Below are 19598 nucleotides of genomic sequence, written 5' to 3'. Positions count from 1 at the left end.
AAGAAGAATAATTTGATGTGTTATTAGCCAATTACTGTTTAAAAGATTCGTTGTCTAATATTCTTCTTGGTTGGTTTATCCATACTGGAGTCACTTGTGGTGCAAATTTTGTGAAACTAAAAATAATCTTTAGAAGGTATAGTAGTAGCAAGGGGACCCATCTGCTCAAAGTCCATCTAGCCTTCTAAGAACTTTTCTTAAAACATATTGTTGTAATGATTCCATATACATTAAGCCATCATTACCTGTAAATATACCGAACATATCATGAATAGCTCAGAGGACAAGAATAGATGTTGCTAAGCTAACAATCGGATACAAGTATAGAGCAAAGCAAAATGACCTTCTGCCGACACTGTTCAGAAATTGGCGTTAATTTTTGAGGTTAATGATGTTCTATTTCACAAGCATTGTTTGTTTAATGTTTATGGCTGGATAGAGAAGAAGCATCATCATCATCTGGCATGGAACAAAATGTGAATTGTTGCAGAAGCAACTCTTGTGAATGGATGCAGAAAAAAAGAAGTTTTGCAACAAACCCAAAGCTGACAGACAATAGGATTCTATCCCTTTCCCATATTTTGTCCTTGGGTCCTTCATATATTTACTCGTAGGTGTATTTTTCTTTTTTTATTCGTTTGTTGTCATAGAATGCGATCGCGGATGTAAACGTGAAATTAACCACAGTAGGCAATCAGAATTCACACATTTTGATTAAAACAAACAACTCTGTATATGATACATACAACAGGCAGAATGGTTAAAAGCTAAGATGTACTGTTGACACGAATCACGCATTAGGTTACAACCTCAACAACAAGACGTTGGGCAAGACAAGACATACAGAACAGAGAGAACTCACACACTGCAAATTAAGTTTCATACCACCAAACTGCAACATGCCTTGCTTTTAGAACAAAGAAGATGATCTCTCATCGTAGTAACAGTTCTCCTTGTCCAAACTTCTCGTCAAGCTCTTACCTTTCAGAGAAACGGCGTTTGATCTTTTAGAAGAAACTAAATGATTTGAACCAGCAGCACTGCTCTTCTTGTAGTACTGCATATCACCAGATGCCTGTCTTTGAATTGCTGCCTTCTGCCTTGCCTTGACCGATTTCGTCAAGTTCATATAGTTGGGCCCATTGTGACAGCCGTCAGCAGTTCTTTCTAATGCTAAAAGAGTGGAGCCAGATAAGGGAGTCGACGTGCAGACAGAGGGCGAAGAAGGAGAGGTCTCATCGTACTGAAACTCAGAAGAGGAAGGTGATTGAATTCCGCATCGGTTTCGATTAAGCACGAGAGGAGGTTTTGCTGAAACCCGAGTGGTAACATTGTTTCTTCGAACTTTTACTGAGCCGACATAAGAGTGTTTGGAGCTCGTCTCATGGAGGTCTTCGCAGCTCTTTGCATAATGGGTGTCAGGAGATTCATCAGTCTGGCTTTGTTCCATAAGCCTGTTCTCCCAAGGTTTCGTTGCCATCCAGCGTTCCAGCCAACTCGAATTCAAATTGCTCGCTTGGATATCGTGATGCTTATTAAAAGGAGAACTGGATCTTGAGTTCTGAGCTGATCTCCATTGCTTAAATAAGCATTGAAAAAGAGAAAGCTTATCAATACAAAGGAAAAGAAGAAGAAAAAAATTATGTCCTTAGTTCTAGCATACGACTACACTCATACCTGCTGAGAAAGAGAGTAAGCAATTGCCCTTTCTCTCTTTATAGCACCCTCTTGTCTCATTTGTAACTTTGCTTTCACTTCGCCAAGAGTACCCTGACGATCGCACCAACCTTCCTGGAAAAAACCAACCACTCGTTCAAATTATTAACGCATTCAGCCAGATGCAAACCAAAATCAATGTTTGTTGTCAAGGGATATCAATCTAAAATTTTCAAGTTATTTGTTCCCATGGTTTTTAACGAGTTCTATTCCAAATTGTCTTCTGCAAAGCACATCAGCTATATAAATTATTAGACTCCAGGAAATAAATCTACCACGGAGAACAATTTCTGCTTCAAAGCTTAAGAAAGAATTGTCTAGAAAAAAAAAATCTTAGCTTTTGTCCTTTGTAATTGGTTCATCTCTTTTTAAACTATCATGAACTGATATAAATGATTCATGATGTAAAAGTGATCTCAATCTTCCAAGGCAGGCAGGCATGCATGCATGCATAGCCTAACATACTAGCTCTGTATTTATAATTAATAAGCAAGCAGGATAGGATAAGATGGGATACCTCTGCTTCCTTCACAGGATCCATGTTGCTGCGCCGGTCTTCGAGCATTCTCTGCACAGCTTGCCCCTCGGTGGACAATCTCACGCGCCGCGCCCGCACACGCGCCTGCACCCGGACTAGCGCCTGCATGCATTTGAGCGTGACCGCCGCCTGCTTCCGCACCTGACGGCCTCGCACTAAAGCCTGAAGCCTCACAATTCCTCTTAGAGCCCTTAGAGCTCTCCTTGCCTAAATGTTACAAAATTCACAATTTCTTTGAAACATCCAGACAACCAAATTCAAAGGAAAAGGAAAACAAAAGAATGTATTTATATTACAAACAAATGTAGGTAGCTAGTAGAAGAGAAGGAATTTGTACCAAGAAGCCCCGGAAGGCTGTTTGTATACGGATAGCAGCCCATTCCTGCCTCACCACCTTAAAATTCTTTGGGGGAGCACGGACGACGGTAGCCATTGCCGCGTTGAAGGCATCAGCCGACACCGAGGAAGTATCAGAAGCCTCCGACGCCGACTTGTAGCTTCCTCCACCTCTAGATCCCGAGGAGCTCAACCATAGCTTCCACTTCCGACTCCTGCCATTTCCATTACTACCACCACCTACCCTCTCCTTCTAGTAAAAAAAAAAAAAGAACATTGAAGGCACGGAGAAGGTAAGAAACCGGGAATTAGTGAGAGAAATGAATTGGGTTGATTACTTGATCGTCCTTCTCGGATTTTTTGAGGCCTATGAGTGACTTTATCCACTTCCCTGATCCGCCCATCTCGCCAAAAACGCCTGTTTGTTTTACGACAGATCCAAACCTTGGGCTCTCTTTCTGGTGCTCGGGAAGAGATGGGGGCCTCTCAAAATCGGAAAAAAACACACAATGGGAGGAGAGATTTCTCAGAGCAAAAGAACAAGCTTTGATGTGACTGCAATTCGAAGGGAGACAAAGAAGAGTTTTTTGAGGTAGTTGAGCAGTAGAGAGAGAAAGAGATATGCGTTGTAGGAGGAAGTGGCGCAGTACTGCACGACGCTTGTAGCCGTTCGAGATTTGAATTTTGAAAGGGAGAGAGGGGCAACGGGCAAGAAAAAGGCCACAGCCCGCTCACCCTCTCCTCGCTTTGTTGGATATCGTGTTCGGCATCTGTCCCTGGTTTTCTGTAAAATTTCGATTCTACCCCACTAAAAGAGCCAGGAGGAATGGAGTGGAGTGGTGTAGTGATTAACAAATAGTTGGTTGGTTTAATGCACGCCGTCTCGTTACCCACCAAGGGTATCACCGTTCTGATACGCCATCAGATCAGATGTTCCCCACTGTTGCTCCACCTTTTATGGCATGTGTGTTTCTGTAGCTCTCTCTCTCTCTCTCTCTCTCTCTCTCTCTCTCTCTCTCTCATATTCTGCAATTAATTTGTCCAAGAAGGGAGACGAAGCCTTCTACCAACATAGAAACTTCTACAGTAGTTACACAAAAATAATGATGTGGCAATCTACTGTGTTTCTGCATGATGATTCATCTATTGGTTATGTACATGATGAACATGTGATACAAAATTTATCCTACAGATAAGAATAGCATAATTCCATTTTCTTTCATTTAAATGATCGCTGTTCATTGCATTAATGTCATATATCCACATAAAAGGAATGGCTGCATTCCATACATTACCATGCATTAGTGGTATCTAAACAAAAGAAATGAACGATGTTTAAGATCCTTCAACAGATTACCAACAATAAATCAATAAATGAAGCAAAAGAAAAGGTTGGATGCAATGGTGAATCTTGTGGTTCTTCCCGTAGCTTCCCCAACCAAAGAGTGATTTGCTATATTGGTTGCAGTCTTTGGTTTCAGAGGTTAGAAGTCACCCGTTTCTGCTGCTATGTCTCGATTAAGAAATGTTTTCGGGCATGAGAAATGCCCTCTGATTCAGATATGCCCTCAAATCACCACCTCTTTTTGGTATTGGGAAGAGTAAGAGAGACAGTTGGGGTAGGAATACCCATGTACTGGAGCCTGGGCGATAGCCTAACTTTGGGGCTTGGGCGCGGAGATGGGATCGGAACTTTGGTTCCCCTTGGTGAAGGAACAACCCTGGGCGAGAGGTTGACTTGTTCGAGAGCTTTGAATTGGAGATCGGGCGGGTAATCCCGGACGCATCCAATGCGAGCCCCAATTCCACTAGTCCATTTGCATGATAGGCGTCTACCCAATGCAAGTCTTGCTGCATTCTCCATGCTGCTATTAATAGCAATATCTTGCTCTGCAATGACCTCAGTAGGTGCTTCGGCTTCTCCAATCTCGAGCACAGTTTCAACCTTTGGAGCCTCAGTCACCTTCTCTATTTCCACTGCTGGTTCACTCTGTTTCTTCTTGAATGATGGGTATTCATCATCATCAACTGAACATCTCTGGAAGAAAAATAGCTAAATGTTGGTCAGGAAGGTCATGCCTTGGTGACAAACCACAGCATGGAATTTGGCTACTTAATGGAGATTAATAGGAACATGGTCAGTGAGATAAGAACTATAAATCTGGGATGTTAAACATGATCCTTTGTCGAGCAACTGAATGACTCTAAGAAAGAACAAATTTACCTTCACATTGCTGAGGTCTACATTGTAGTCTTCAAGGAAGCTAATGAACTCCGTGAAGTTCTCTTCAGTTGGGAGATAATGACCACTATAAGGCCATATAGCCTACAAAAATAAGCAAATAAGTGAATAACTACTGTTATGGACAAAAGAAGCACGCAGCCTGGAGACAGAAAATAATAAGGTAATACAAAAATTTACTATATATTGCAGGTGATATGCATTCATATATACCTTGAGAACACCTTCATTAGCAACCAATCTTCCAGCAGCTGTTGTTGCTCCACCAGCCAGGAAACTTGAGTGCTGAAATCTTCCTTTATTTTTCTGCTCATAAGAAAAGAAACACTTAAGATGCATTTTGGACATTAGATTACAACACTGCAACAGTAACATTGTGGATAAATGTGGACCTGCCCCACGTATAATGTTCTTGATGTGCTGAGAACAAATATCCACTTAGACTCTTCAGTAGTATTCACAAGAATATCACTTTGTTTATATACAAGTTTCCCATTCTCTACAATTACTTCATAGGCCTCTCTTTCTTTCTGCAGCGAAGGAAGAGAAAACATACATCAGAACTAATCACTTCAATGAAACCCATGATACAAAAGATTTCATATTTGAATGCCAATGTGTTTTGTACTATGGAACTAATATTAACTCAGGAAACTGGAAATTTTATAGGGAAAGGTGCCTACCGGTCCAAGATATTTGATGAATTGGTGCTGAAGTTTGCTTCTTGGGCACTTTTCAAGGTTTATTTCTCTGCCATCTCCGACATCCAACCTTCATATCCACCATAGGAGAAGATAAACAACACACACTTAAATATGTAGTTGTTTGACATAGAAGGAAAACAACAGTTTTAAAGTTATTTACCAGTAGAAGAATGGTTCTGTGCTTTTGCTATCAGACCAGATATCATAATAGAAATGTAAATTGTGTCCATAGCGATGGCGTGGATCAATCTGTATAGCATAAAAAAGAGAGCAAAAATGGACAATGATCAGAGAATCCTGTCTCATAAACTGCTAGCATGCAATAGCCACTCTTTCCATGATAAACTCCTGAGCTGTAAACTTTCTAACTATCAGCATAGGCAAGAAATAAAACAAAGTCGAAGAGAGACAACTTACAGCTTCGAGCCAGTGCTGGAGTGCTAGTTTTTGAGCCTTTTCATCTTTGGACAAACCTTTACCAACCTAGAAAGAAGAAAACAGGCATTATTGATCAAAGGCAGAGACAAATTCTATAGCCTAAACAGTTGGAGATTTACTCTGTACATACCTTGGCTGCCTTGGTTCTTGCCCTTGACCAACGAGAAACTGCAGTCTCTGGTTTCTCAACATCAAAAAATGATACAGAGCTAAGATTTAGAGATGCAAAATCCAATGCTTTCCACCTAAAAGATTGGTGCCACAAAGTCTATTAGTTAAGCTTAAGTCTTTTAAATACAAATGGAACTGATGATTAAGTTTGAGACGAACCAAAGTTCTTCAACCACGACAGCACAATCTGCCAGATTTCTTCGGGTCCGATAACTCTTGTAGACCTTCTGGAGCTTAGTGGCTGCTGCATCGAGCACAGGCCTAGGTGAAGGATACTCGAGAAGGCACTGTGAAGGACTCAGATCAGACACAGTCTCGTTCACTGTCATTTTGAGAGCAAGTGGTTCTGACGTATCATCCATTACTTGAGTCCCCGGCAAATCATTAGTTTCATGCATAATAGGTCCTGGTTGCCAGTTTTTGAAGCTTATTGACCTCCCGATGACCGCGCCATCAGACCCAACCATCTTTGGTGGTGAATTATTTGCCTCCAGGCTAAGTGCTTGGAAAGCCATATTAACATCTTTCTCACCAGAGGTAACTGTTTCCCTTAACATAGCATCAACTACGGTCAAACCAAAAACTCTTCTTCTCATGAATTCAACGAGGCCTATGAGAGCAAGGGGAACCACAACCAAAAAAATGAGATTATTTTCCTATTGTGAATTGTAAAGAAGTATAGTCTGCGAGATGGATTCATAAGACCAATGATAAAATATCTCTCATTTCAATAAATTCATGCAAGGCCATGAGGCCGTGGATAAGGAACAAATTGTATGAATCTCCTTTTATAAAGATAGCAAGCTACAACCAGAAATCAGATGCTGCAAGGATAATATCTCTAATAGTAAGATATAATTAACTGTTTTGCACTCTAATATGGCAGCTGTTATTCACTATTTGATCATTCTATCCAGCTGGAGAAACTGGAGGAAAGGGACGGTAGGTATTTAAAGCAATATGACACAAAGGATATGATTAAATAAATCAGAGTGCACTAAAACTTTCGAATATATTCGGTCTTCCATATTGAGTTGAATGCAACATTAGAGTTTGCTGGTCAACTATGTGAATCCTCCAATCCATTTTAGTCTCGACTACTCAAGTTAACTCAAAGTTGACCCCCTTTAAAAAAAAAATCTTATTAAGATCTTCATTGATTGGTTTATATAGATTAACTCTTGAGTTACAAATGAAGATAAAGAAGACTAATTCAAAGCAATTCAAGGTACATCTATGCATTCAAAAAACTAAACCCACAACTACTTATATCCTCGTGATTAAAGCCAAGCAAAGACAAGTAAAACCCCAAAAGAAGAAATCTTTCTAGTCGGTACATAATCAATCTAAGAAAGAACCCCAAGAGCTCTGGGTAAGAGAAAAGCTTCAAACTGGCTTCCAAAATCCAGCAAACAACTTACAGCCACCACAAAATCTAGAAACTACTACAAAAGAAGAGCTTTCTTATCAGTACCTAAACCAATCCAAGGAAGAAACCCAAGAGATCGGGCAAATAGAAAAGCTTCAAACTGGCTTCAGAAATCTACCAGACAACACAACTACCACAAAATCCAGAAACCACTTCTCCGGTTTTATAGACTCGCTTTGGCTGTCCTTTTCCGATATCAAGCGGATGGAAGCTGCAATTTTAGGGGAAAAAATGAGCTTTTTGGCCTTCTAGCAGGCGGTATGGATTTGGAGGTTTCCCAAAGCCACCATGGGCCGTCGTCCTTCTCCCAACGACCAAGACTGAGGATAGATTGGAACAGCACCTTCTCGGAAACCAGTCACTACTCAGCAGTAATGGCGCTAGATTTATTTATTTTACACTGGAGACTCCAAGTTGACCAATTTAATTCCACAATATTTTCATAAAAGCCCCCCCGATGATTATTATTTTGTAACTACCATATATGTAAAACTAAATTACATATCCAGCTAAACCGAGCCAGCCAGGCTAAATCTCGCGCAGCTCTAGCTCGACCTTCTCTAGAACTTTATTTAAAATTAAACCCTAGTCGAGCTCGAGCGGTTTCTTCTGAATTTGTATTTCCTCTTCTATTCTTAGAATAATAATATCGAATATGAGGTGGTAGCGCAGCCACTTATTCTATATGTATGTAAGCAAATCTGAGTTGGTCTAAGGAATGGATTGGATTGAAAGACACGATCGAAGACTAAGAGAGAGTTGTTGAGAATTGTTGAGACCAAAGAGGGGGGCGGTCAAAGATACAGAGACAGAACTGCGGATTAGAGCAAACAAAACTGCTTTCAAAGTAGCCGAAGATAGTTCATGTCGTGGTCTCTTTCCAGGCGTAAGCGTATCAACGCTGTGGATGAAAAAGATCAAGAGGAGTAAAACAAATAAGAGCGCTTCTATTTAGAGTAAGAGTAAGAGTATAAAAGGAACGAAAGATATTATTAATTTAATAAATATTTTTTTAAAAAAATATATTATTTTATATATTATTTTTTTATAATTATATTATCTTAATATTTTATTAAGTAAAAAATATATATATTCTTAATTGAGAGTAATGTTTATATATCAAACTAAAGAAATTGATGTCTTCTATAATTAACTTGATGAAATTTTAATTATATTTTATCTCTTTGATTATTTTTTATTTTTTAAATATTTCTCTCGTTAGTTTAAGATTAATTTAAATTAAATTTTAACAGATAAATATAGAGAATTATATTTAAATTAAAATTTATCTCGAAAGAGTCAAAATTAAATTATTTAATATTAAATAATATATCTCGTAATTAAGGTATAATTATATTTAAGAGAGAAATATTAATAGAAGAAAAAACGCTTAATTAAAAAATTAGGGACATATAATTAAATTTTATTAACTAATATGCTATTTATTTACGTAAGATAGTTTTGGAATTGATACTAGAAAATAGGTACCGAATAAAAAAAATAGTTAATATAGCCGTTGGATTAAGATTATAATTTTTAAAAGGGTATTAAAGTATTTGCCAGTAAATAAATATTTCTCTTTCATTTGGTTAAATGTAATAGAGTACTAATTAAAATGTAGTAGGAGGTGGGCTTGGGTCTCAGGTAAAGATTTCTTGCTTCCCAGTCCCAATAAAGCTACTGGATTAGCATGAATATCTTTACGCCAATCTAATTAGTTTATGGTAACAAATATGAAAATAGTTGATATCACGTATCAAATACGCACGCACCGAATAAGTTGTTCCGAACAATTTTGAAGGGATATTCTTATTCCGGTCCTAGTGGCGTAAAAGACAAATTAGGAGCAGAAATGTTTCTCTGCGGCTGTCCGCAGAAATTAATAGCTGCCGCCCGCCAACGATAATATTACACGTCCCAGCGAATCCGATGGAGGCGGAGCATGAGAAATCTAGAATTCTGGGAGATTATTTTATGCGAGCTTTCCGCATAATTCTTTTCAAAGCAGCTCTATCTCACACGCTTGCACTTTTAAATGCGGGAGAGAGAGAGAGAGAGAGATCACGAGGATTCGAGGAAGAAGAGTGGAGAGACGAACTCAAAGGGAAGCCGTCAAAAGAGGCGGAAGAAGCGGAGGAAGCAAATATTCGAGACGAAATCATCAACTAATCCTTCTTCTCTTCGCTGACACGCGCTTTCCTCTTGTTGATTTGTCTTCGATCTCTTATCTTTTTTCTCTTTTACGGTTTAATCCCATATTGTTATCGGTGGAATCGTGGTGGATCCATGGGAATGATCGAAATTTCTATTCTATCCGGGTTGTTCTGATCACTTGACGCGGATCTCTGCCTCTGTTTGATGTATCTTCTCCTCTCCGGGGTCGATTCGGATACGAAGAAGGCCCCCCACACTCTTGGGATCCAGCCCTCGCTGGAATTCTCTTTCTTCCACCGAAAAGGCCTCGCCGTTTGCCTTCCCATAGATAGATGGGATAAGGAGTTTGCCAAATTGCTCGCGGAGTGACTAGGATTCCGTTTTGGAAGACCTACCTGTGTTCCGTTCCGGTGTTGGATTGTTTATTGGTAGTATAAAATATAAAGGTTCAAAATTCAGATTTTTAGTGGATTTGGAGAGATGGTTTCTTCGCAAGGATCGACGCTGACTTCAGCAGCGGATGTTAATGTTTGCGTGGTGGATGTGTTGCCCGTATACGTTAAGGAATTGATTGCTGGAGGAGCTGCGGGAGCGTTTTCTAAGACGGCCGTGGCGCCATTAGAACGGGTTAAGATACTATTGCAGGTTTGTGTTTAGTAGTCGTTGTTTTGTTTTGTCTTTTATTTATTTTTTATTTTTTTTTGCTACGTTTCTTTATCTGTGATTTCTTTTCTTATTAATTGAAAGTAATGATTCTAAGTATTTCCGCATTACAACACAATTACTGCATCGAATTTATGTCAGCTCACATTCTCTGTTTTGTAAGGCTAAGAAGATACTTCTTTTCTTGTATTATTTTAGACAAAACCTGAAGGGTTTAAGTCTCTTGGAATTCTCCAATCCTTGAAGAAGCTGAAACAACGTGATGGCATTTTGGGTTTCTACAAGTAAGTTATGGCTAATGAATGCACAAAGTTAGCATAACAAGCCATGCAATATTTAGTATTGACCTCTATTTCTTTCTTCTTTTAGAGGAAATGGCGCTAGTGTACTTCGGATTGTTCCTTATGCAGCATTACACTTCATGACATATGAGAGGTATAGATGTTGGATCTTGAATAATTATACTTCCTTGGGGACTGGACCTATTGTAGATCTTTTAGCTGGCTCAGCTGCTGGTGGGACTGCTGTTTTATGTACATATCCCTTGGATTTGGCTCGGACAAAGCTTGCTTACCAGGTATATACTTCTCTCTTACATATATTTCTTATTTGGGCAGTCTCAGCTTGTTCCTCATGTTATGTTGTCGCATTAGAGCTCAACCTTTTGTCTTGCATCATGTTCAGTTAAGATTATTGTCTGTTTAAGTAGCTGATATAATGGCCAGATATGGACTTCGTATACTGATTGAGTGGTAGGGCACATTGACATTTGATGCATTGAATAGAGTGATAGAGTGACGTGCATCAATCTTTTCCTCTTTTCAAGATATTTATCTTTGTATTTTCCATTTCAATCTTTTAATTGTAGTCATTTACTTAGATGATGAAAATTCTTCTCGACTCTTGCTCGCAGGTTAGAAGCCCTGGCCAACTTGGTAGTGGGTTGAGTTTTGAAGTTCAGCCAGCATATGGTGGGATAAAAGATGTTTTCCGGTCGGTTTATCTGCAAGGTGGTGTACGTTCTCTGTATCGTGGAGTAGGTATGGTTCCTTCTCCTGTCATACATTTTTTCCTCTATAAAATAAAACTAATTGCTTTAAAATTTTCTTTCTCTTGTTTTAGCACTAAGAGAATCTCTGTATTTTTCACAATTTTTTGTTGTTCCATGAGCATCAATTTCACTTAGCACTTTGTATTATCTGCTTATTAAGTGTAGGAAATGTTTGGCCTATTCCGGATCAACCTCTGAGCAGATTCTTTCACCCTGAGTTGTGATGTAATATGCTTTGTTTCAAGGCAATGGCATCCCTCAACTATGACATTGCTAACCAATGAATATATTTTGTGGTTGTTTGAGAAGGAAGGCATCTGGCCATTACAATTTGCCAACTTATCAAATCTATACAAACAAAAGTTTGTCCATATTATTTAGGTTGGGGTGGGAGTGGGGGAGCTTTGGGAGTATGGTATGCTTGCGGTAGAATATGAATGGTTGAGAAGAATTCAGAGGAAGACGATCTTTTCCTGAAAACTGATGTAAGACGTTTGTTTTCATCTGGTACCAGAAGTTGGCATGACTTGCTCATTATTTCACTTCTTTCCAGTTTCTTTAGTTTCTTGTAAGTCATACCAGCAAAACGATGTACATGATCTCTAGTAGATTTCTGTCTCCTGCATTGCAATCTTATCATTGTGCTTCATTGATCACACAGCATGATCTTTTACTCTACAGAGGGTGGAGGATATAGTATTTGATGCAACTGAATTTGAAGCACATGTAGTCGTTACATTTCATACGGTTTAGATTTCTCATATTATGATGCCCATTCAGGCCCGACACTTATTGGCATCCTTCCTTATGCTGGTCTGAAGTTTTACATATATGAAGAGCTGAAGAACCAAGTACCTGAAGAGTACAAGAAATCTGTCATATTGCGTCTGTCTTGTGGGGCTTTAGCTGGTCTTTTAGGGCAGACTCTCACTTACCCATTGGATGTTGTCAGGAGACAGATGCAGGTATTTTAGCTCTTCTCTATATCTATTTTGTTTGGTTAATCGATGCCGCTGGCAATACTATTGTACTTGTTGGATCGCTCAACTGAATTTAATTAAGTTCTGAACTTATTAGGTTCAAAGTCAGCAAGCTCTAAATCAACTCAGTGGTCCTCACATCACCGGAACAGCGCAAGGGCTCTCTACCATCATCCACACACAGGGATGGAGGCAACTCTTTGCTGGCCTGAGCCTCAACTATGTCAAGGTAATGTTGTACAGTAACTGACATTACAGACGTGCAATTAGAGAAATACTGAACAAGCCAATGTGATAATAAGTGTAATAAGCTTGAAATTATTTCAAGCAGCAGGCATGGAGGTGTTTCATAAAATCTCTTGATATTTGCAGGTGATTCCTTCAGTGGCCATTGGTTTTACAGCATATGACACGATGAAGTCTTTGCTGCAGGTACCTCCTCGAGAGAAGACTGCTTCAGCCCCTGCTGCTGTTGCATGAAATCAATGTATAGCTAACTTTCTACAGAAAGGATTCTTCTATAAAACTTTGTTTCTTTTCTGGAATGGAATGGATAATTCTCATTGCTCTGTCATTTAAGACAAGTATTTTTTCCATTGGTTGTTTCGAGACCCAGTCGATTGTGAGGATTGGTAGATTGTTTCCAGCTTTTGGATATTTCATGGTACTTCATGATCTTGGCAGGCACTTTTCCATCGTAAATCCATACTATGTGAGTATTGCCAACTTTTTAAGTATAGAAAGAAATGCTGAAACTTTGGAGGTCTTTAGTGGTTGCGACTGCCATTTAAGAAAAACATATAATTATAAATAATTTAAACTCACTATTAAAAATAAATATGTTTATCAAAATAAGATTAAATCTAAAAATAGTCCACATAAATGCTATGTTGGCGTTTCTCGTACGTGGAGAAAGAGATACTTTTGAATTTTGATCCCATATTATTTTTTTTATTAAAATGATATTAAACAAAAAATATGAGTGATAGAGAGAGAAAAATAAAATGGGTCTAAATTTGACTTAGTGTTAAATTATAAATTTACACTTGGAATACTCATCGCTTTTATATTTTATAAATTTAATAGTAATATTTTGTGTTAGCATCATTAATTTCTCTCCAAAATTAATATTTTTTATTTACATTTTATATCACATCAAATATATTAATGCACTTCAATTTTAATTTTCTTCTCACATATTTTTATTTCTTCTTTAAAAATAAATATTTTTTACTGTTTCACATTAAAGATAGTCTACAACCAAGTAAATCTAAAAAGAGAGTAAACTACTTTCTCATGAGACTTAATATATTAATATAATCTTAGTGCTTGGTGGAAGATTACAAGCTCTTAAAATCTTTAAAACACACACACACACACACACACACAACAATATAACCTCAATATTTGTGGGCTTGTAAGTCCGCAACTTTTTCCTAAAACAAATTAACTATTATTCAAAGCAAAATTTTAATAATAATAATAATTTAATATTAATATACTTCAAAATTAAAGAGTTAAAAGATTAGTTTTATTAATATATCATTAATTCTCTCCAAAACTATATATTATACGCATCAAAAGATTATATAATCACACTCTAATCTAGTTTATAATTAAATACCTAAATACTTTAGACTAATTTGAGCTAGTTAAAATGAGGCTAAGAAATGAGTTTAGCCTCGTTCAAACACTAGAGTCTAGGTCGGCTAAAGGAATAAATCCGACTCGTTTTCACTTTCACCTCGATCTCTTTCCCCTGATAGTGCTCTACTGCTCCAGGTAAGGTTTTCTTCATCGAAATCAATACCTTAGGGTTACTCCGGTTTAGTTCATTCCAACCATGTCGGTGTCCGCCGGCGTTAGCGACGCGGCGATCGCCGTGCGCGACAAGCTCCGGGGCAAGATCGGGCAGACCAAGGTCAAGCGTTATTGGCCTGGGAAAGCTCCCGAGTGGGCCGAGGACGCCGACGAGGACGGCGACATCCGCACGGCACGTGCTGCCGCCCTCGAGAAGGCCTTCCCTTCGGGCAACGACTCAGGTGGCCTCCCCCCTAAGGACGACCGCCGCCTCCGCCGGCTAGCCGAGACCCGGGCAGAGAACAAAGAGGAGCTCCGCGCCGATCACCGTCGTATCCGACAGGCCGAGATCATCTCCGCCGAAGAAGATGAGAGCAACAACAGGCTGGAAGGCCTCGAATTGGAGGAGGAGGATGAGGAAGCGTTGGAGGAGCGGAGGAGGAGGATTCGAGAGAAACTGCTTCAGAAAGAGCAAGAAGAGGCCGCTCTATTCCCGGAGGTGGAGGAGGAGGAGGAGGCCGAGGAGGAGGAAGAGGAAGAATCGGAGTACGAAACGGATTCCGAGGAGGAGCAGATGGGAATTGCCATGGTGAAGCCGGTCTTTATCCCTAAATCACAGCGGGATACAATTGCCGAGCGCGAGCGGTTAGAGGAGGAGGAGCGGCAGCTTGAAGAGCTAGTGAAGAGGCGGATGGAGGAGCGCAAGGTCGAGACAAAGCAAATCGTGGTGGAGGAGATCCGGAAGGACGAGGAAATCATGAAGAATCTGGAGGCGGAGGCGAATATTGCGGATGTTGACACAGATGATGAGCTGAATGAGGCGGAGGAGTATGAGGCATGGAAGGTTCGAGAGATTGCGAGGATTAAGAGGGATAGAGAGGACAGGGAGGCAAGATTGAAGGAGAAGGAGGAGATCGAGAAGGTTAGGAATATGACAGAGGAGGAGAGGAGAGAATGGGAGAGGAAGAATCCGAAGCCGCTCCCTGCTCCTAAGCAAAAGTGGAGGTTTATGCAGAAGTATTATCATAAAGGTGCATTCTTTCAGTCGGAGTCTGATGACCATGCGGCAACTGCTAGTTCAGATGAGATTTACCATCGTGATTTCTCGGCACCAACCGGGGAAGATAACATGGATAAGACTATCTTGCCTAAGGTCATGCAAGTCAAGCACTTTGGTCGCAGTGGAAGGACCAAGTGGACTCATCTTGTTAATGAGGATACGACCGATTGGAACACGCCGTATGTTTACCTCGACCCTTTTATGATACATTTGCACTCATTTGGTAGTGATAAGCATTCGCAAATGTTCCATGGTTCTTTTTCAGGAGCGGTTGCATTCTTTAACATCATATGAAATTTTTTGAATACTCATTCTTATAGTAACTTATTTTGACGATGCATATTAAGGCAATTGTCCAGAATAAAATAACAACTTGTAACCACCAAGGAGAAAAAAGGTTTTAGATGTAATTATATAAATTTATCTCTTAATAGTTGCAAAAATCATATTGATGGTTCTTTTCTTTTTTCCTAAGTTCAAGTGTAGTTCAACAAAAGTTTTAGACTTTCTCCTAATCTTGCTGTTATTACACAGTTGGACGATGAATGGTCCCCTTCGAGCAAAGTACAATGCGAAGATGGCAGGCATGAATGCACCGATAGCAAAACCAAAAGGAAGCAAGAAGTTGAAGGATTGGGAGACGAAGTAACTTGGTTTCAAACTTTTTATTGCTCGTCCTATTCTCTGGTTGAGTTGTGCTTATCCAACTCTGAGACGCTTCTCCAGAATGCTTGACAGCATCACAACTCTTAGTTGCATAAAATATGCATATGCAGGATGTTAGAACAGTATTCACATGATATGTAATCTGTATTATGCTATATTTGCTGTTATTTTTTGATACCTCTGCAGTTAAGACTGTATCAATCAACATGGTAGTGACTACCCGCCTGTTACAGTGTCATGCAAATAATATGGACAATGAATTTTAGATTTTTGGATTACTGTATCAGGAAATTTCTTATATTCGGTCTCTATTAAAGCATCAGATAATTTAGTACCGCCAATTCAAATCATAACTCTCCACTATCATTTATTTCTTTGTTTCAGTTTGGCATTGTTTCTGGTCTGATCCTCTATAATTCAGACTATAACTACTTCAATTTGTTATAATAAAATGTTTTATGTGCTACCTTCACATTATAATTTTAGATGTAATGGTCTTTGTACTTTGTTGTTGTTGCATTCATACCTTACAATCCTCTGTATGATGTCTCCTATCTCTTTGTTTCCTACCTTTTAATTACATAATCTCTATTGCTGGGGAAATCTGAACTCTTCTGATCACTGGTTCTCTTTTTCTAGTATTATTATAGGTTGTTAATGCTAGTTCCTTATAATACTCCTTTTTGTTTTCTTGTGCCTCGCCCTCAAATGGGCTCTGGGAAAGGCAACTACTTGATTGAGCTTGTGGCTATTAGACCACTTGCCTTCCCATAGATAGATGGATAAGTAGTTTGCCAAATTGCTCGCAGAGTGACTATCATTCCGTTTTGGACGGCCTAGTTTAGCTCATTTCTGTGTTCAATTGTTATTGGTAGTATAAAATATAAAGGTTCAAAGATCAGATTTTTATCGAATTTGGAGATGTCGACAATGACGTCAGCAGCGGCGGCAGAGGATGTTAGTGTTTGCATGGTTGATGTGTTGCTCGTGTACGTTAAGAAATTGATTGCTGGAGGAGCTGCGATAGTGTTCTCTAAGACGGCCATGGCGCCATCAGAATGGGTCAAGATACTATTGCAGGTTTATGTTTAGTATTCATTGTTATGTTTTTTTGCCACATTTCTTTGTCTGTTATTTCTTTTCTCATTGATTTAAAGTAATGATTCTAATTTTTCACATTACAATGCACATTATTGCATCGAATTGATATCAGCACAAAGGCCTTAGGAATTTGACTTACATTAAGTATTTATGCTTTCTTCTGTTCAATATACGTTCTTTGTTTTGTAAGGGCTAAGAAGATCATCCTTTTCTTGTATTATTTTAGAGAAAACTCGAAGGGTTTGAATCCCTTGGAATTCTCCAATCCTTGAAGAAGCTGAACGATGTGTGGGTATTTTGGGTTTCCACAAGTAAGTTATGGCTAATGAATGTACAGTGTTAGCATAACAAGCCATGCAATATTTAGTATTGACTTCTATTTTCTTCTTTTCTTTCTTTCTTTCTTTATTCTGTTGATGGAAATGGTGCTAGTGTGCTTCGGATTGTTCCTTATGTAGCACTAAACTACATGACGTATGAGAGGTAGAGATGTTGGATCTTGAATAACTATACTTCATTGGGGACTGGGCCTATTGTAAATCTTTTAGCTGGCTCAGCTGCTGGTGGAACTGCTGTGTTATGTACATATCCCTTGGATTTGGCTCAGACAAAGCTTGCTTACCTGGTATATACTTCTACCTTACATAGCAGTCTTATCTTGTTCCTCATGTTATGTTGTAGCATTGGCCTTCAACCTTTGTCTTGCATCTTGTTCAGTTAAGATCATTATGTTTAAGTAGGTGATATAATTGCTAGACATGGGCTTCATATACTGATAGAGATAGGGCACATGTGCATTTTATGCATTTAATAGGTGACATGCGTTGGTCTTCTCCTCTTTTCAAGATATTTATCTTTGTACTTTTTGTTTTAATGCCTTCAATTTAGGCATTTACTTAGAGGATGAAAATTCTTCTTGACTCTTTGATCACAGGATAGAAGCCCTGGCCAACTTGATAGTGGGTTGAGTTTTGAAGTCCAGACAGCATATGGTGGGATAAAACATGGTTTTAGGTCAGTTTATCTCGAAGGTGGAATACATTTTCTATATCATGGTTTTAGGTCAGTGTTTGCCCTAAGTTGTGATGTAATATTCTTTTTAGGCAATGATATCCTTCAGCTATGACATTGCTAACCAGTGAACATATTTTGTGCTTTGAAGGCATCTGGTCATTACAATTAGCCAAGTGCCACATCTATACAAACAAAAGGTTGCCTATATTATTTGGGTAGGGTTTGGAGTTGGGGAGCTTTGGGAGTATGCTATGCTTGCAGTAGAATATGAATTGTTGAAAAGGATTCCAAGGAAGATGGATCTTCCCCTGAAAACTGATGTAAGCCATTTGCTTCCATCTGTTATCAGAAGTTGACACGACTTGCTCATTATTTCAAATCTTTCCAGTTCCTGAGTTTCTTGCAAGACATACCAACAGAACGATCTAGATGATCTCTAGTAGCTTCCGTGTCCTGCATTGCAATCTCATCTTTTGGCGTCATCACTCATAACATGATCTTTCACAGAATGTGGAGGATATAGTATTTGATGTGATTGTAGTTGCAGCACATGCAGCCCATACGTATCATATTGCTTAAATTTCTCATCTAATGCTGCCCATTCCAGTCCAACACTTGTTTACCTGAATACTACAAGACATCTGTTTGGACAGACTCACTTATCCATTGGATGTTGTCAGGAGACATATGCAGGTATATAAGCTCTTCCCTGTACCTCTTGTGTTTGGTTAATGCTGCTGGCAGTACTGTTGTACTAGTCGAACCATGAACTTACCAGGTTCAGACTCAGCAAGCTCTAAATCAACTCAGTGATCCTATACTTCAAGGTAATGTTGTAACATAACTGTCATTAGAGATTTGCAATTAGAGAAATACTGAACAAGCCAATGTGAAAATAAGTGTAATAAGCTTGTAATTATTTCAAGCAGCAGGCATGGAGGAGTTTTATAATTTCTCTATATTTGCAGGTGGTTCCTTCAGTGGCCATTGGTTTTACAGCATATGGCATGATGGAGTCTTTGTTGCTGAGCACCACCTCGAAAAAATACTGCTTCAGCCCCTGCTGCTGCATAAAGCAGTGATTATTGAGCAAAATATATATAGCTAATATTCCACGGGAAGGATTCTTCTATTATTATTATTTTTTTTCCTTTTTGTAATGGATTATTTTCATTGCTGTCATTTAAGACATGCATTTTTCCATTGGTTGCTTTGGAACCCAGTTGATTGTGAGGATCGGTAAATTGTTTCCAGCTTTGGATATTTCTTGGTACTAAATGATCTTGGTAGGCACTATTCCATCATAAATCCATACTATGTGATATGGAGGTTATTGGGGCCTCACTGTTGCTTAATTGATTCAATATTAGACACCTTTTTAAGGAGAAAACGGCATACTAATTTATGGTCACCCTTTGTGCTAGAACTCAGCTCAGATTCTGGTGGTATTGTCTCAGTTTTGTGCTGCCGTGTGCTTGCCTGCTTGTCCAGCTTATTGAAAAGCTTAGTGTATATATAGAGAGAACTTTGATGAT

The 19598-nt window shown here is 39.0% G+C and overlaps 4 protein-coding genes and 1 long non-coding RNA gene across 7 annotated transcripts; 3 read left to right on the top strand and 2 right to left on the bottom strand.

Annotated features, from left to right (window-relative positions):
- Positions 1 to 689: 689 nt before the first annotated feature.
- Positions 690 to 3214, bottom strand: LOC140789797 (protein IQ-DOMAIN 6-like). Of its 2 annotated transcripts, none has more exons than XM_073139637.1 (5): positions 2929 to 3214; positions 2592 to 2843; positions 2234 to 2461; positions 1678 to 1791; positions 690 to 1579 (listed from the first exon to the last, which is right to left on the bottom strand). In XM_073139637.1, exons 1-5 carry the CDS (start codon positions 2992 to 2994, stop codon positions 911 to 913), a joined length of 1329 nt encoding a protein of 442 aa, XP_072995738.1. In that variant the 5' UTR covers positions 2995 to 3214; the 3' UTR covers positions 690 to 910. The 2 variants fall into 2 exon arrangements, with proteins under 2 accessions (XP_072995738.1, XP_072995739.1); XM_073139638.1 differs by having other exon boundaries at positions 2592 to 2840.
- A 575-nt stretch (positions 3215 to 3789) lies between these two features.
- Positions 3790 to 7957, bottom strand: LOC140788057 (IQ domain-containing protein IQM1-like). The gene is made up of 10 exons (XM_073137163.1): positions 7620 to 7957; positions 6305 to 6755; positions 6105 to 6219; positions 5954 to 6019; positions 5697 to 5785; positions 5516 to 5603; positions 5225 to 5362; positions 5046 to 5138; positions 4815 to 4916; positions 3790 to 4628 (listed from the first exon to the last, which is right to left on the bottom strand). The coding sequence occupies exons 2-10, from the start codon at positions 6739 to 6741 to the stop codon at positions 4164 to 4166; spliced, it is 1593 nt and encodes a 530-aa protein (XP_072993264.1). The 5' UTR covers positions 6742 to 6755; positions 7620 to 7957; the 3' UTR covers positions 3790 to 4163.
- Positions 7958 to 9612: 1655 nt separating this feature from the next.
- LOC140788060 (mitochondrial carrier protein CoAc1-like) lies at positions 9613 to 12996 on the top strand. Of its 2 annotated transcripts, none has more exons than XM_073137165.1 (7): positions 9613 to 10373; positions 10590 to 10675; positions 10761 to 10968; positions 11305 to 11431; positions 12223 to 12407; positions 12520 to 12651; positions 12795 to 12996. In XM_073137165.1, the coding sequence occupies exons 1-7, from the start codon at positions 10209 to 10211 to the stop codon at positions 12900 to 12902; spliced, it is 1011 nt and encodes a 336-aa protein (XP_072993266.1). In that variant the 5' UTR covers positions 9613 to 10208; the 3' UTR covers positions 12903 to 12996. The 2 variants fall into 2 exon arrangements, with proteins under 2 accessions (XP_072993266.1, XP_072993267.1); XM_073137166.1 differs by having other exon boundaries at positions 9626 to 10373; positions 12855 to 12996.
- A 1114-nt stretch (positions 12997 to 14110) lies between these two features.
- Positions 14111 to 16295, top strand: LOC140788059 (uncharacterized). Its single transcript, XM_073137164.1, has 2 exons — positions 14111 to 15461; positions 15817 to 16295. The coding sequence occupies exons 1-2, from the start codon at positions 14266 to 14268 to the stop codon at positions 15929 to 15931; spliced, it is 1311 nt and encodes a 436-aa protein (XP_072993265.1). The 5' UTR covers positions 14111 to 14265; the 3' UTR covers positions 15932 to 16295.
- Positions 16296 to 17381: 1086 nt separating this feature from the next.
- Positions 17382 to 19371, top strand: LOC140788061 (uncharacterized). Its single transcript, XR_012108954.1, has 3 exons — positions 17382 to 17674; positions 17984 to 18890; positions 19032 to 19371. It is a non-coding gene; the product is annotated as an uncharacterized lncRNA (long non-coding RNA).
- Positions 19372 to 19598: the final 227 nt, after the last annotated feature.

This window comes from Typha latifolia, chromosome 5, assembly GCF_019914945.1.
Source record: "Typha latifolia isolate L0001 chromosome 5, TyphaL0001v2, whole genome shotgun sequence".
NCBI classification, from domain to species: Eukaryota; Viridiplantae; Streptophyta; class Magnoliopsida; order Poales; family Typhaceae; genus Typha; species Typha latifolia.
The sequence above is the reverse complement of the archived record's forward strand: the minus strand, read 5'-3'. Positions and strand labels throughout refer to the sequence as shown.

What these genes read in the sequence shown, in the direction of transcription:
- LOC140789797 (XM_073139637.1), bottom strand. Translation starts at nt 2,994, where the DNA reads ATGGGCGGATCAGGGAAGTGGATAAAGTCACTCATAGGCCTCAAAAAA. An exon ending in AATCCGAGAAGGACGATCAA is followed by an intron (nt 2,844 to 2,928) that starts GTAATCAACCCA and finishes TTTTTTTACTAG; the next exon opens with AAGGAGAGGGTAGGTGGTGG. An exon ending in ATCCTGTGAAGGAAGCAGAG is followed by an intron (nt 1,792 to 2,233) that starts GTATCCCATCTT and finishes GGTTTTTTCCAG; the next exon opens with GAAGGTTGGTGCGATCGTCA.
- LOC140788057 (XM_073137163.1), bottom strand. Translation starts at nt 6,741, where the DNA reads ATGAGAAGAAGAGTTTTTGGTTTGACCGTAGTTGATGCTATGTTAAGG. An exon ending in CAAGAACCAAGGCAGCCAAG is followed by an intron (nt 6,020 to 6,104) that starts GTATGTACAGAG and finishes TCTTCTTTCTAG; the next exon opens with GTTGGTAAAGGTTTGTCCAA. An exon ending in GAACATTATACGTGGGGCAG is followed by an intron (nt 5,139 to 5,224) that starts GTCCACATTTAT and finishes TCTTATGAGCAG; the next exon opens with AAAAATAAAGGAAGATTTCA.
- LOC140788060 (XM_073137165.1), top strand. Translation starts at nt 10,209, where the DNA reads ATGGTTTCTTCGCAAGGATCGACGCTGACTTCAGCAGCGGATGTTAAT. An exon ending in GGACAAAGCTTGCTTACCAG is followed by an intron (nt 10,969 to 11,304) that starts GTATATACTTCT and finishes TCTTGCTCGCAG; the next exon opens with GTTAGAAGCCCTGGCCAACT. An exon ending in TTCTCTGTATCGTGGAGTAG is followed by an intron (nt 11,432 to 12,222) that starts GTATGGTTCCTT and finishes ATGCCCATTCAG; the next exon opens with GCCCGACACTTATTGGCATC.
- LOC140788059 (XM_073137164.1), top strand. Translation starts at nt 14,266, where the DNA reads ATGTCGGTGTCCGCCGGCGTTAGCGACGCGGCGATCGCCGTGCGCGAC. An exon ending in ACGACCGATTGGAACACGCC is followed by an intron (nt 15,462 to 15,816) that starts GTATGTTTACCT and finishes GTTATTACACAG; the next exon opens with TTGGACGATGAATGGTCCCC.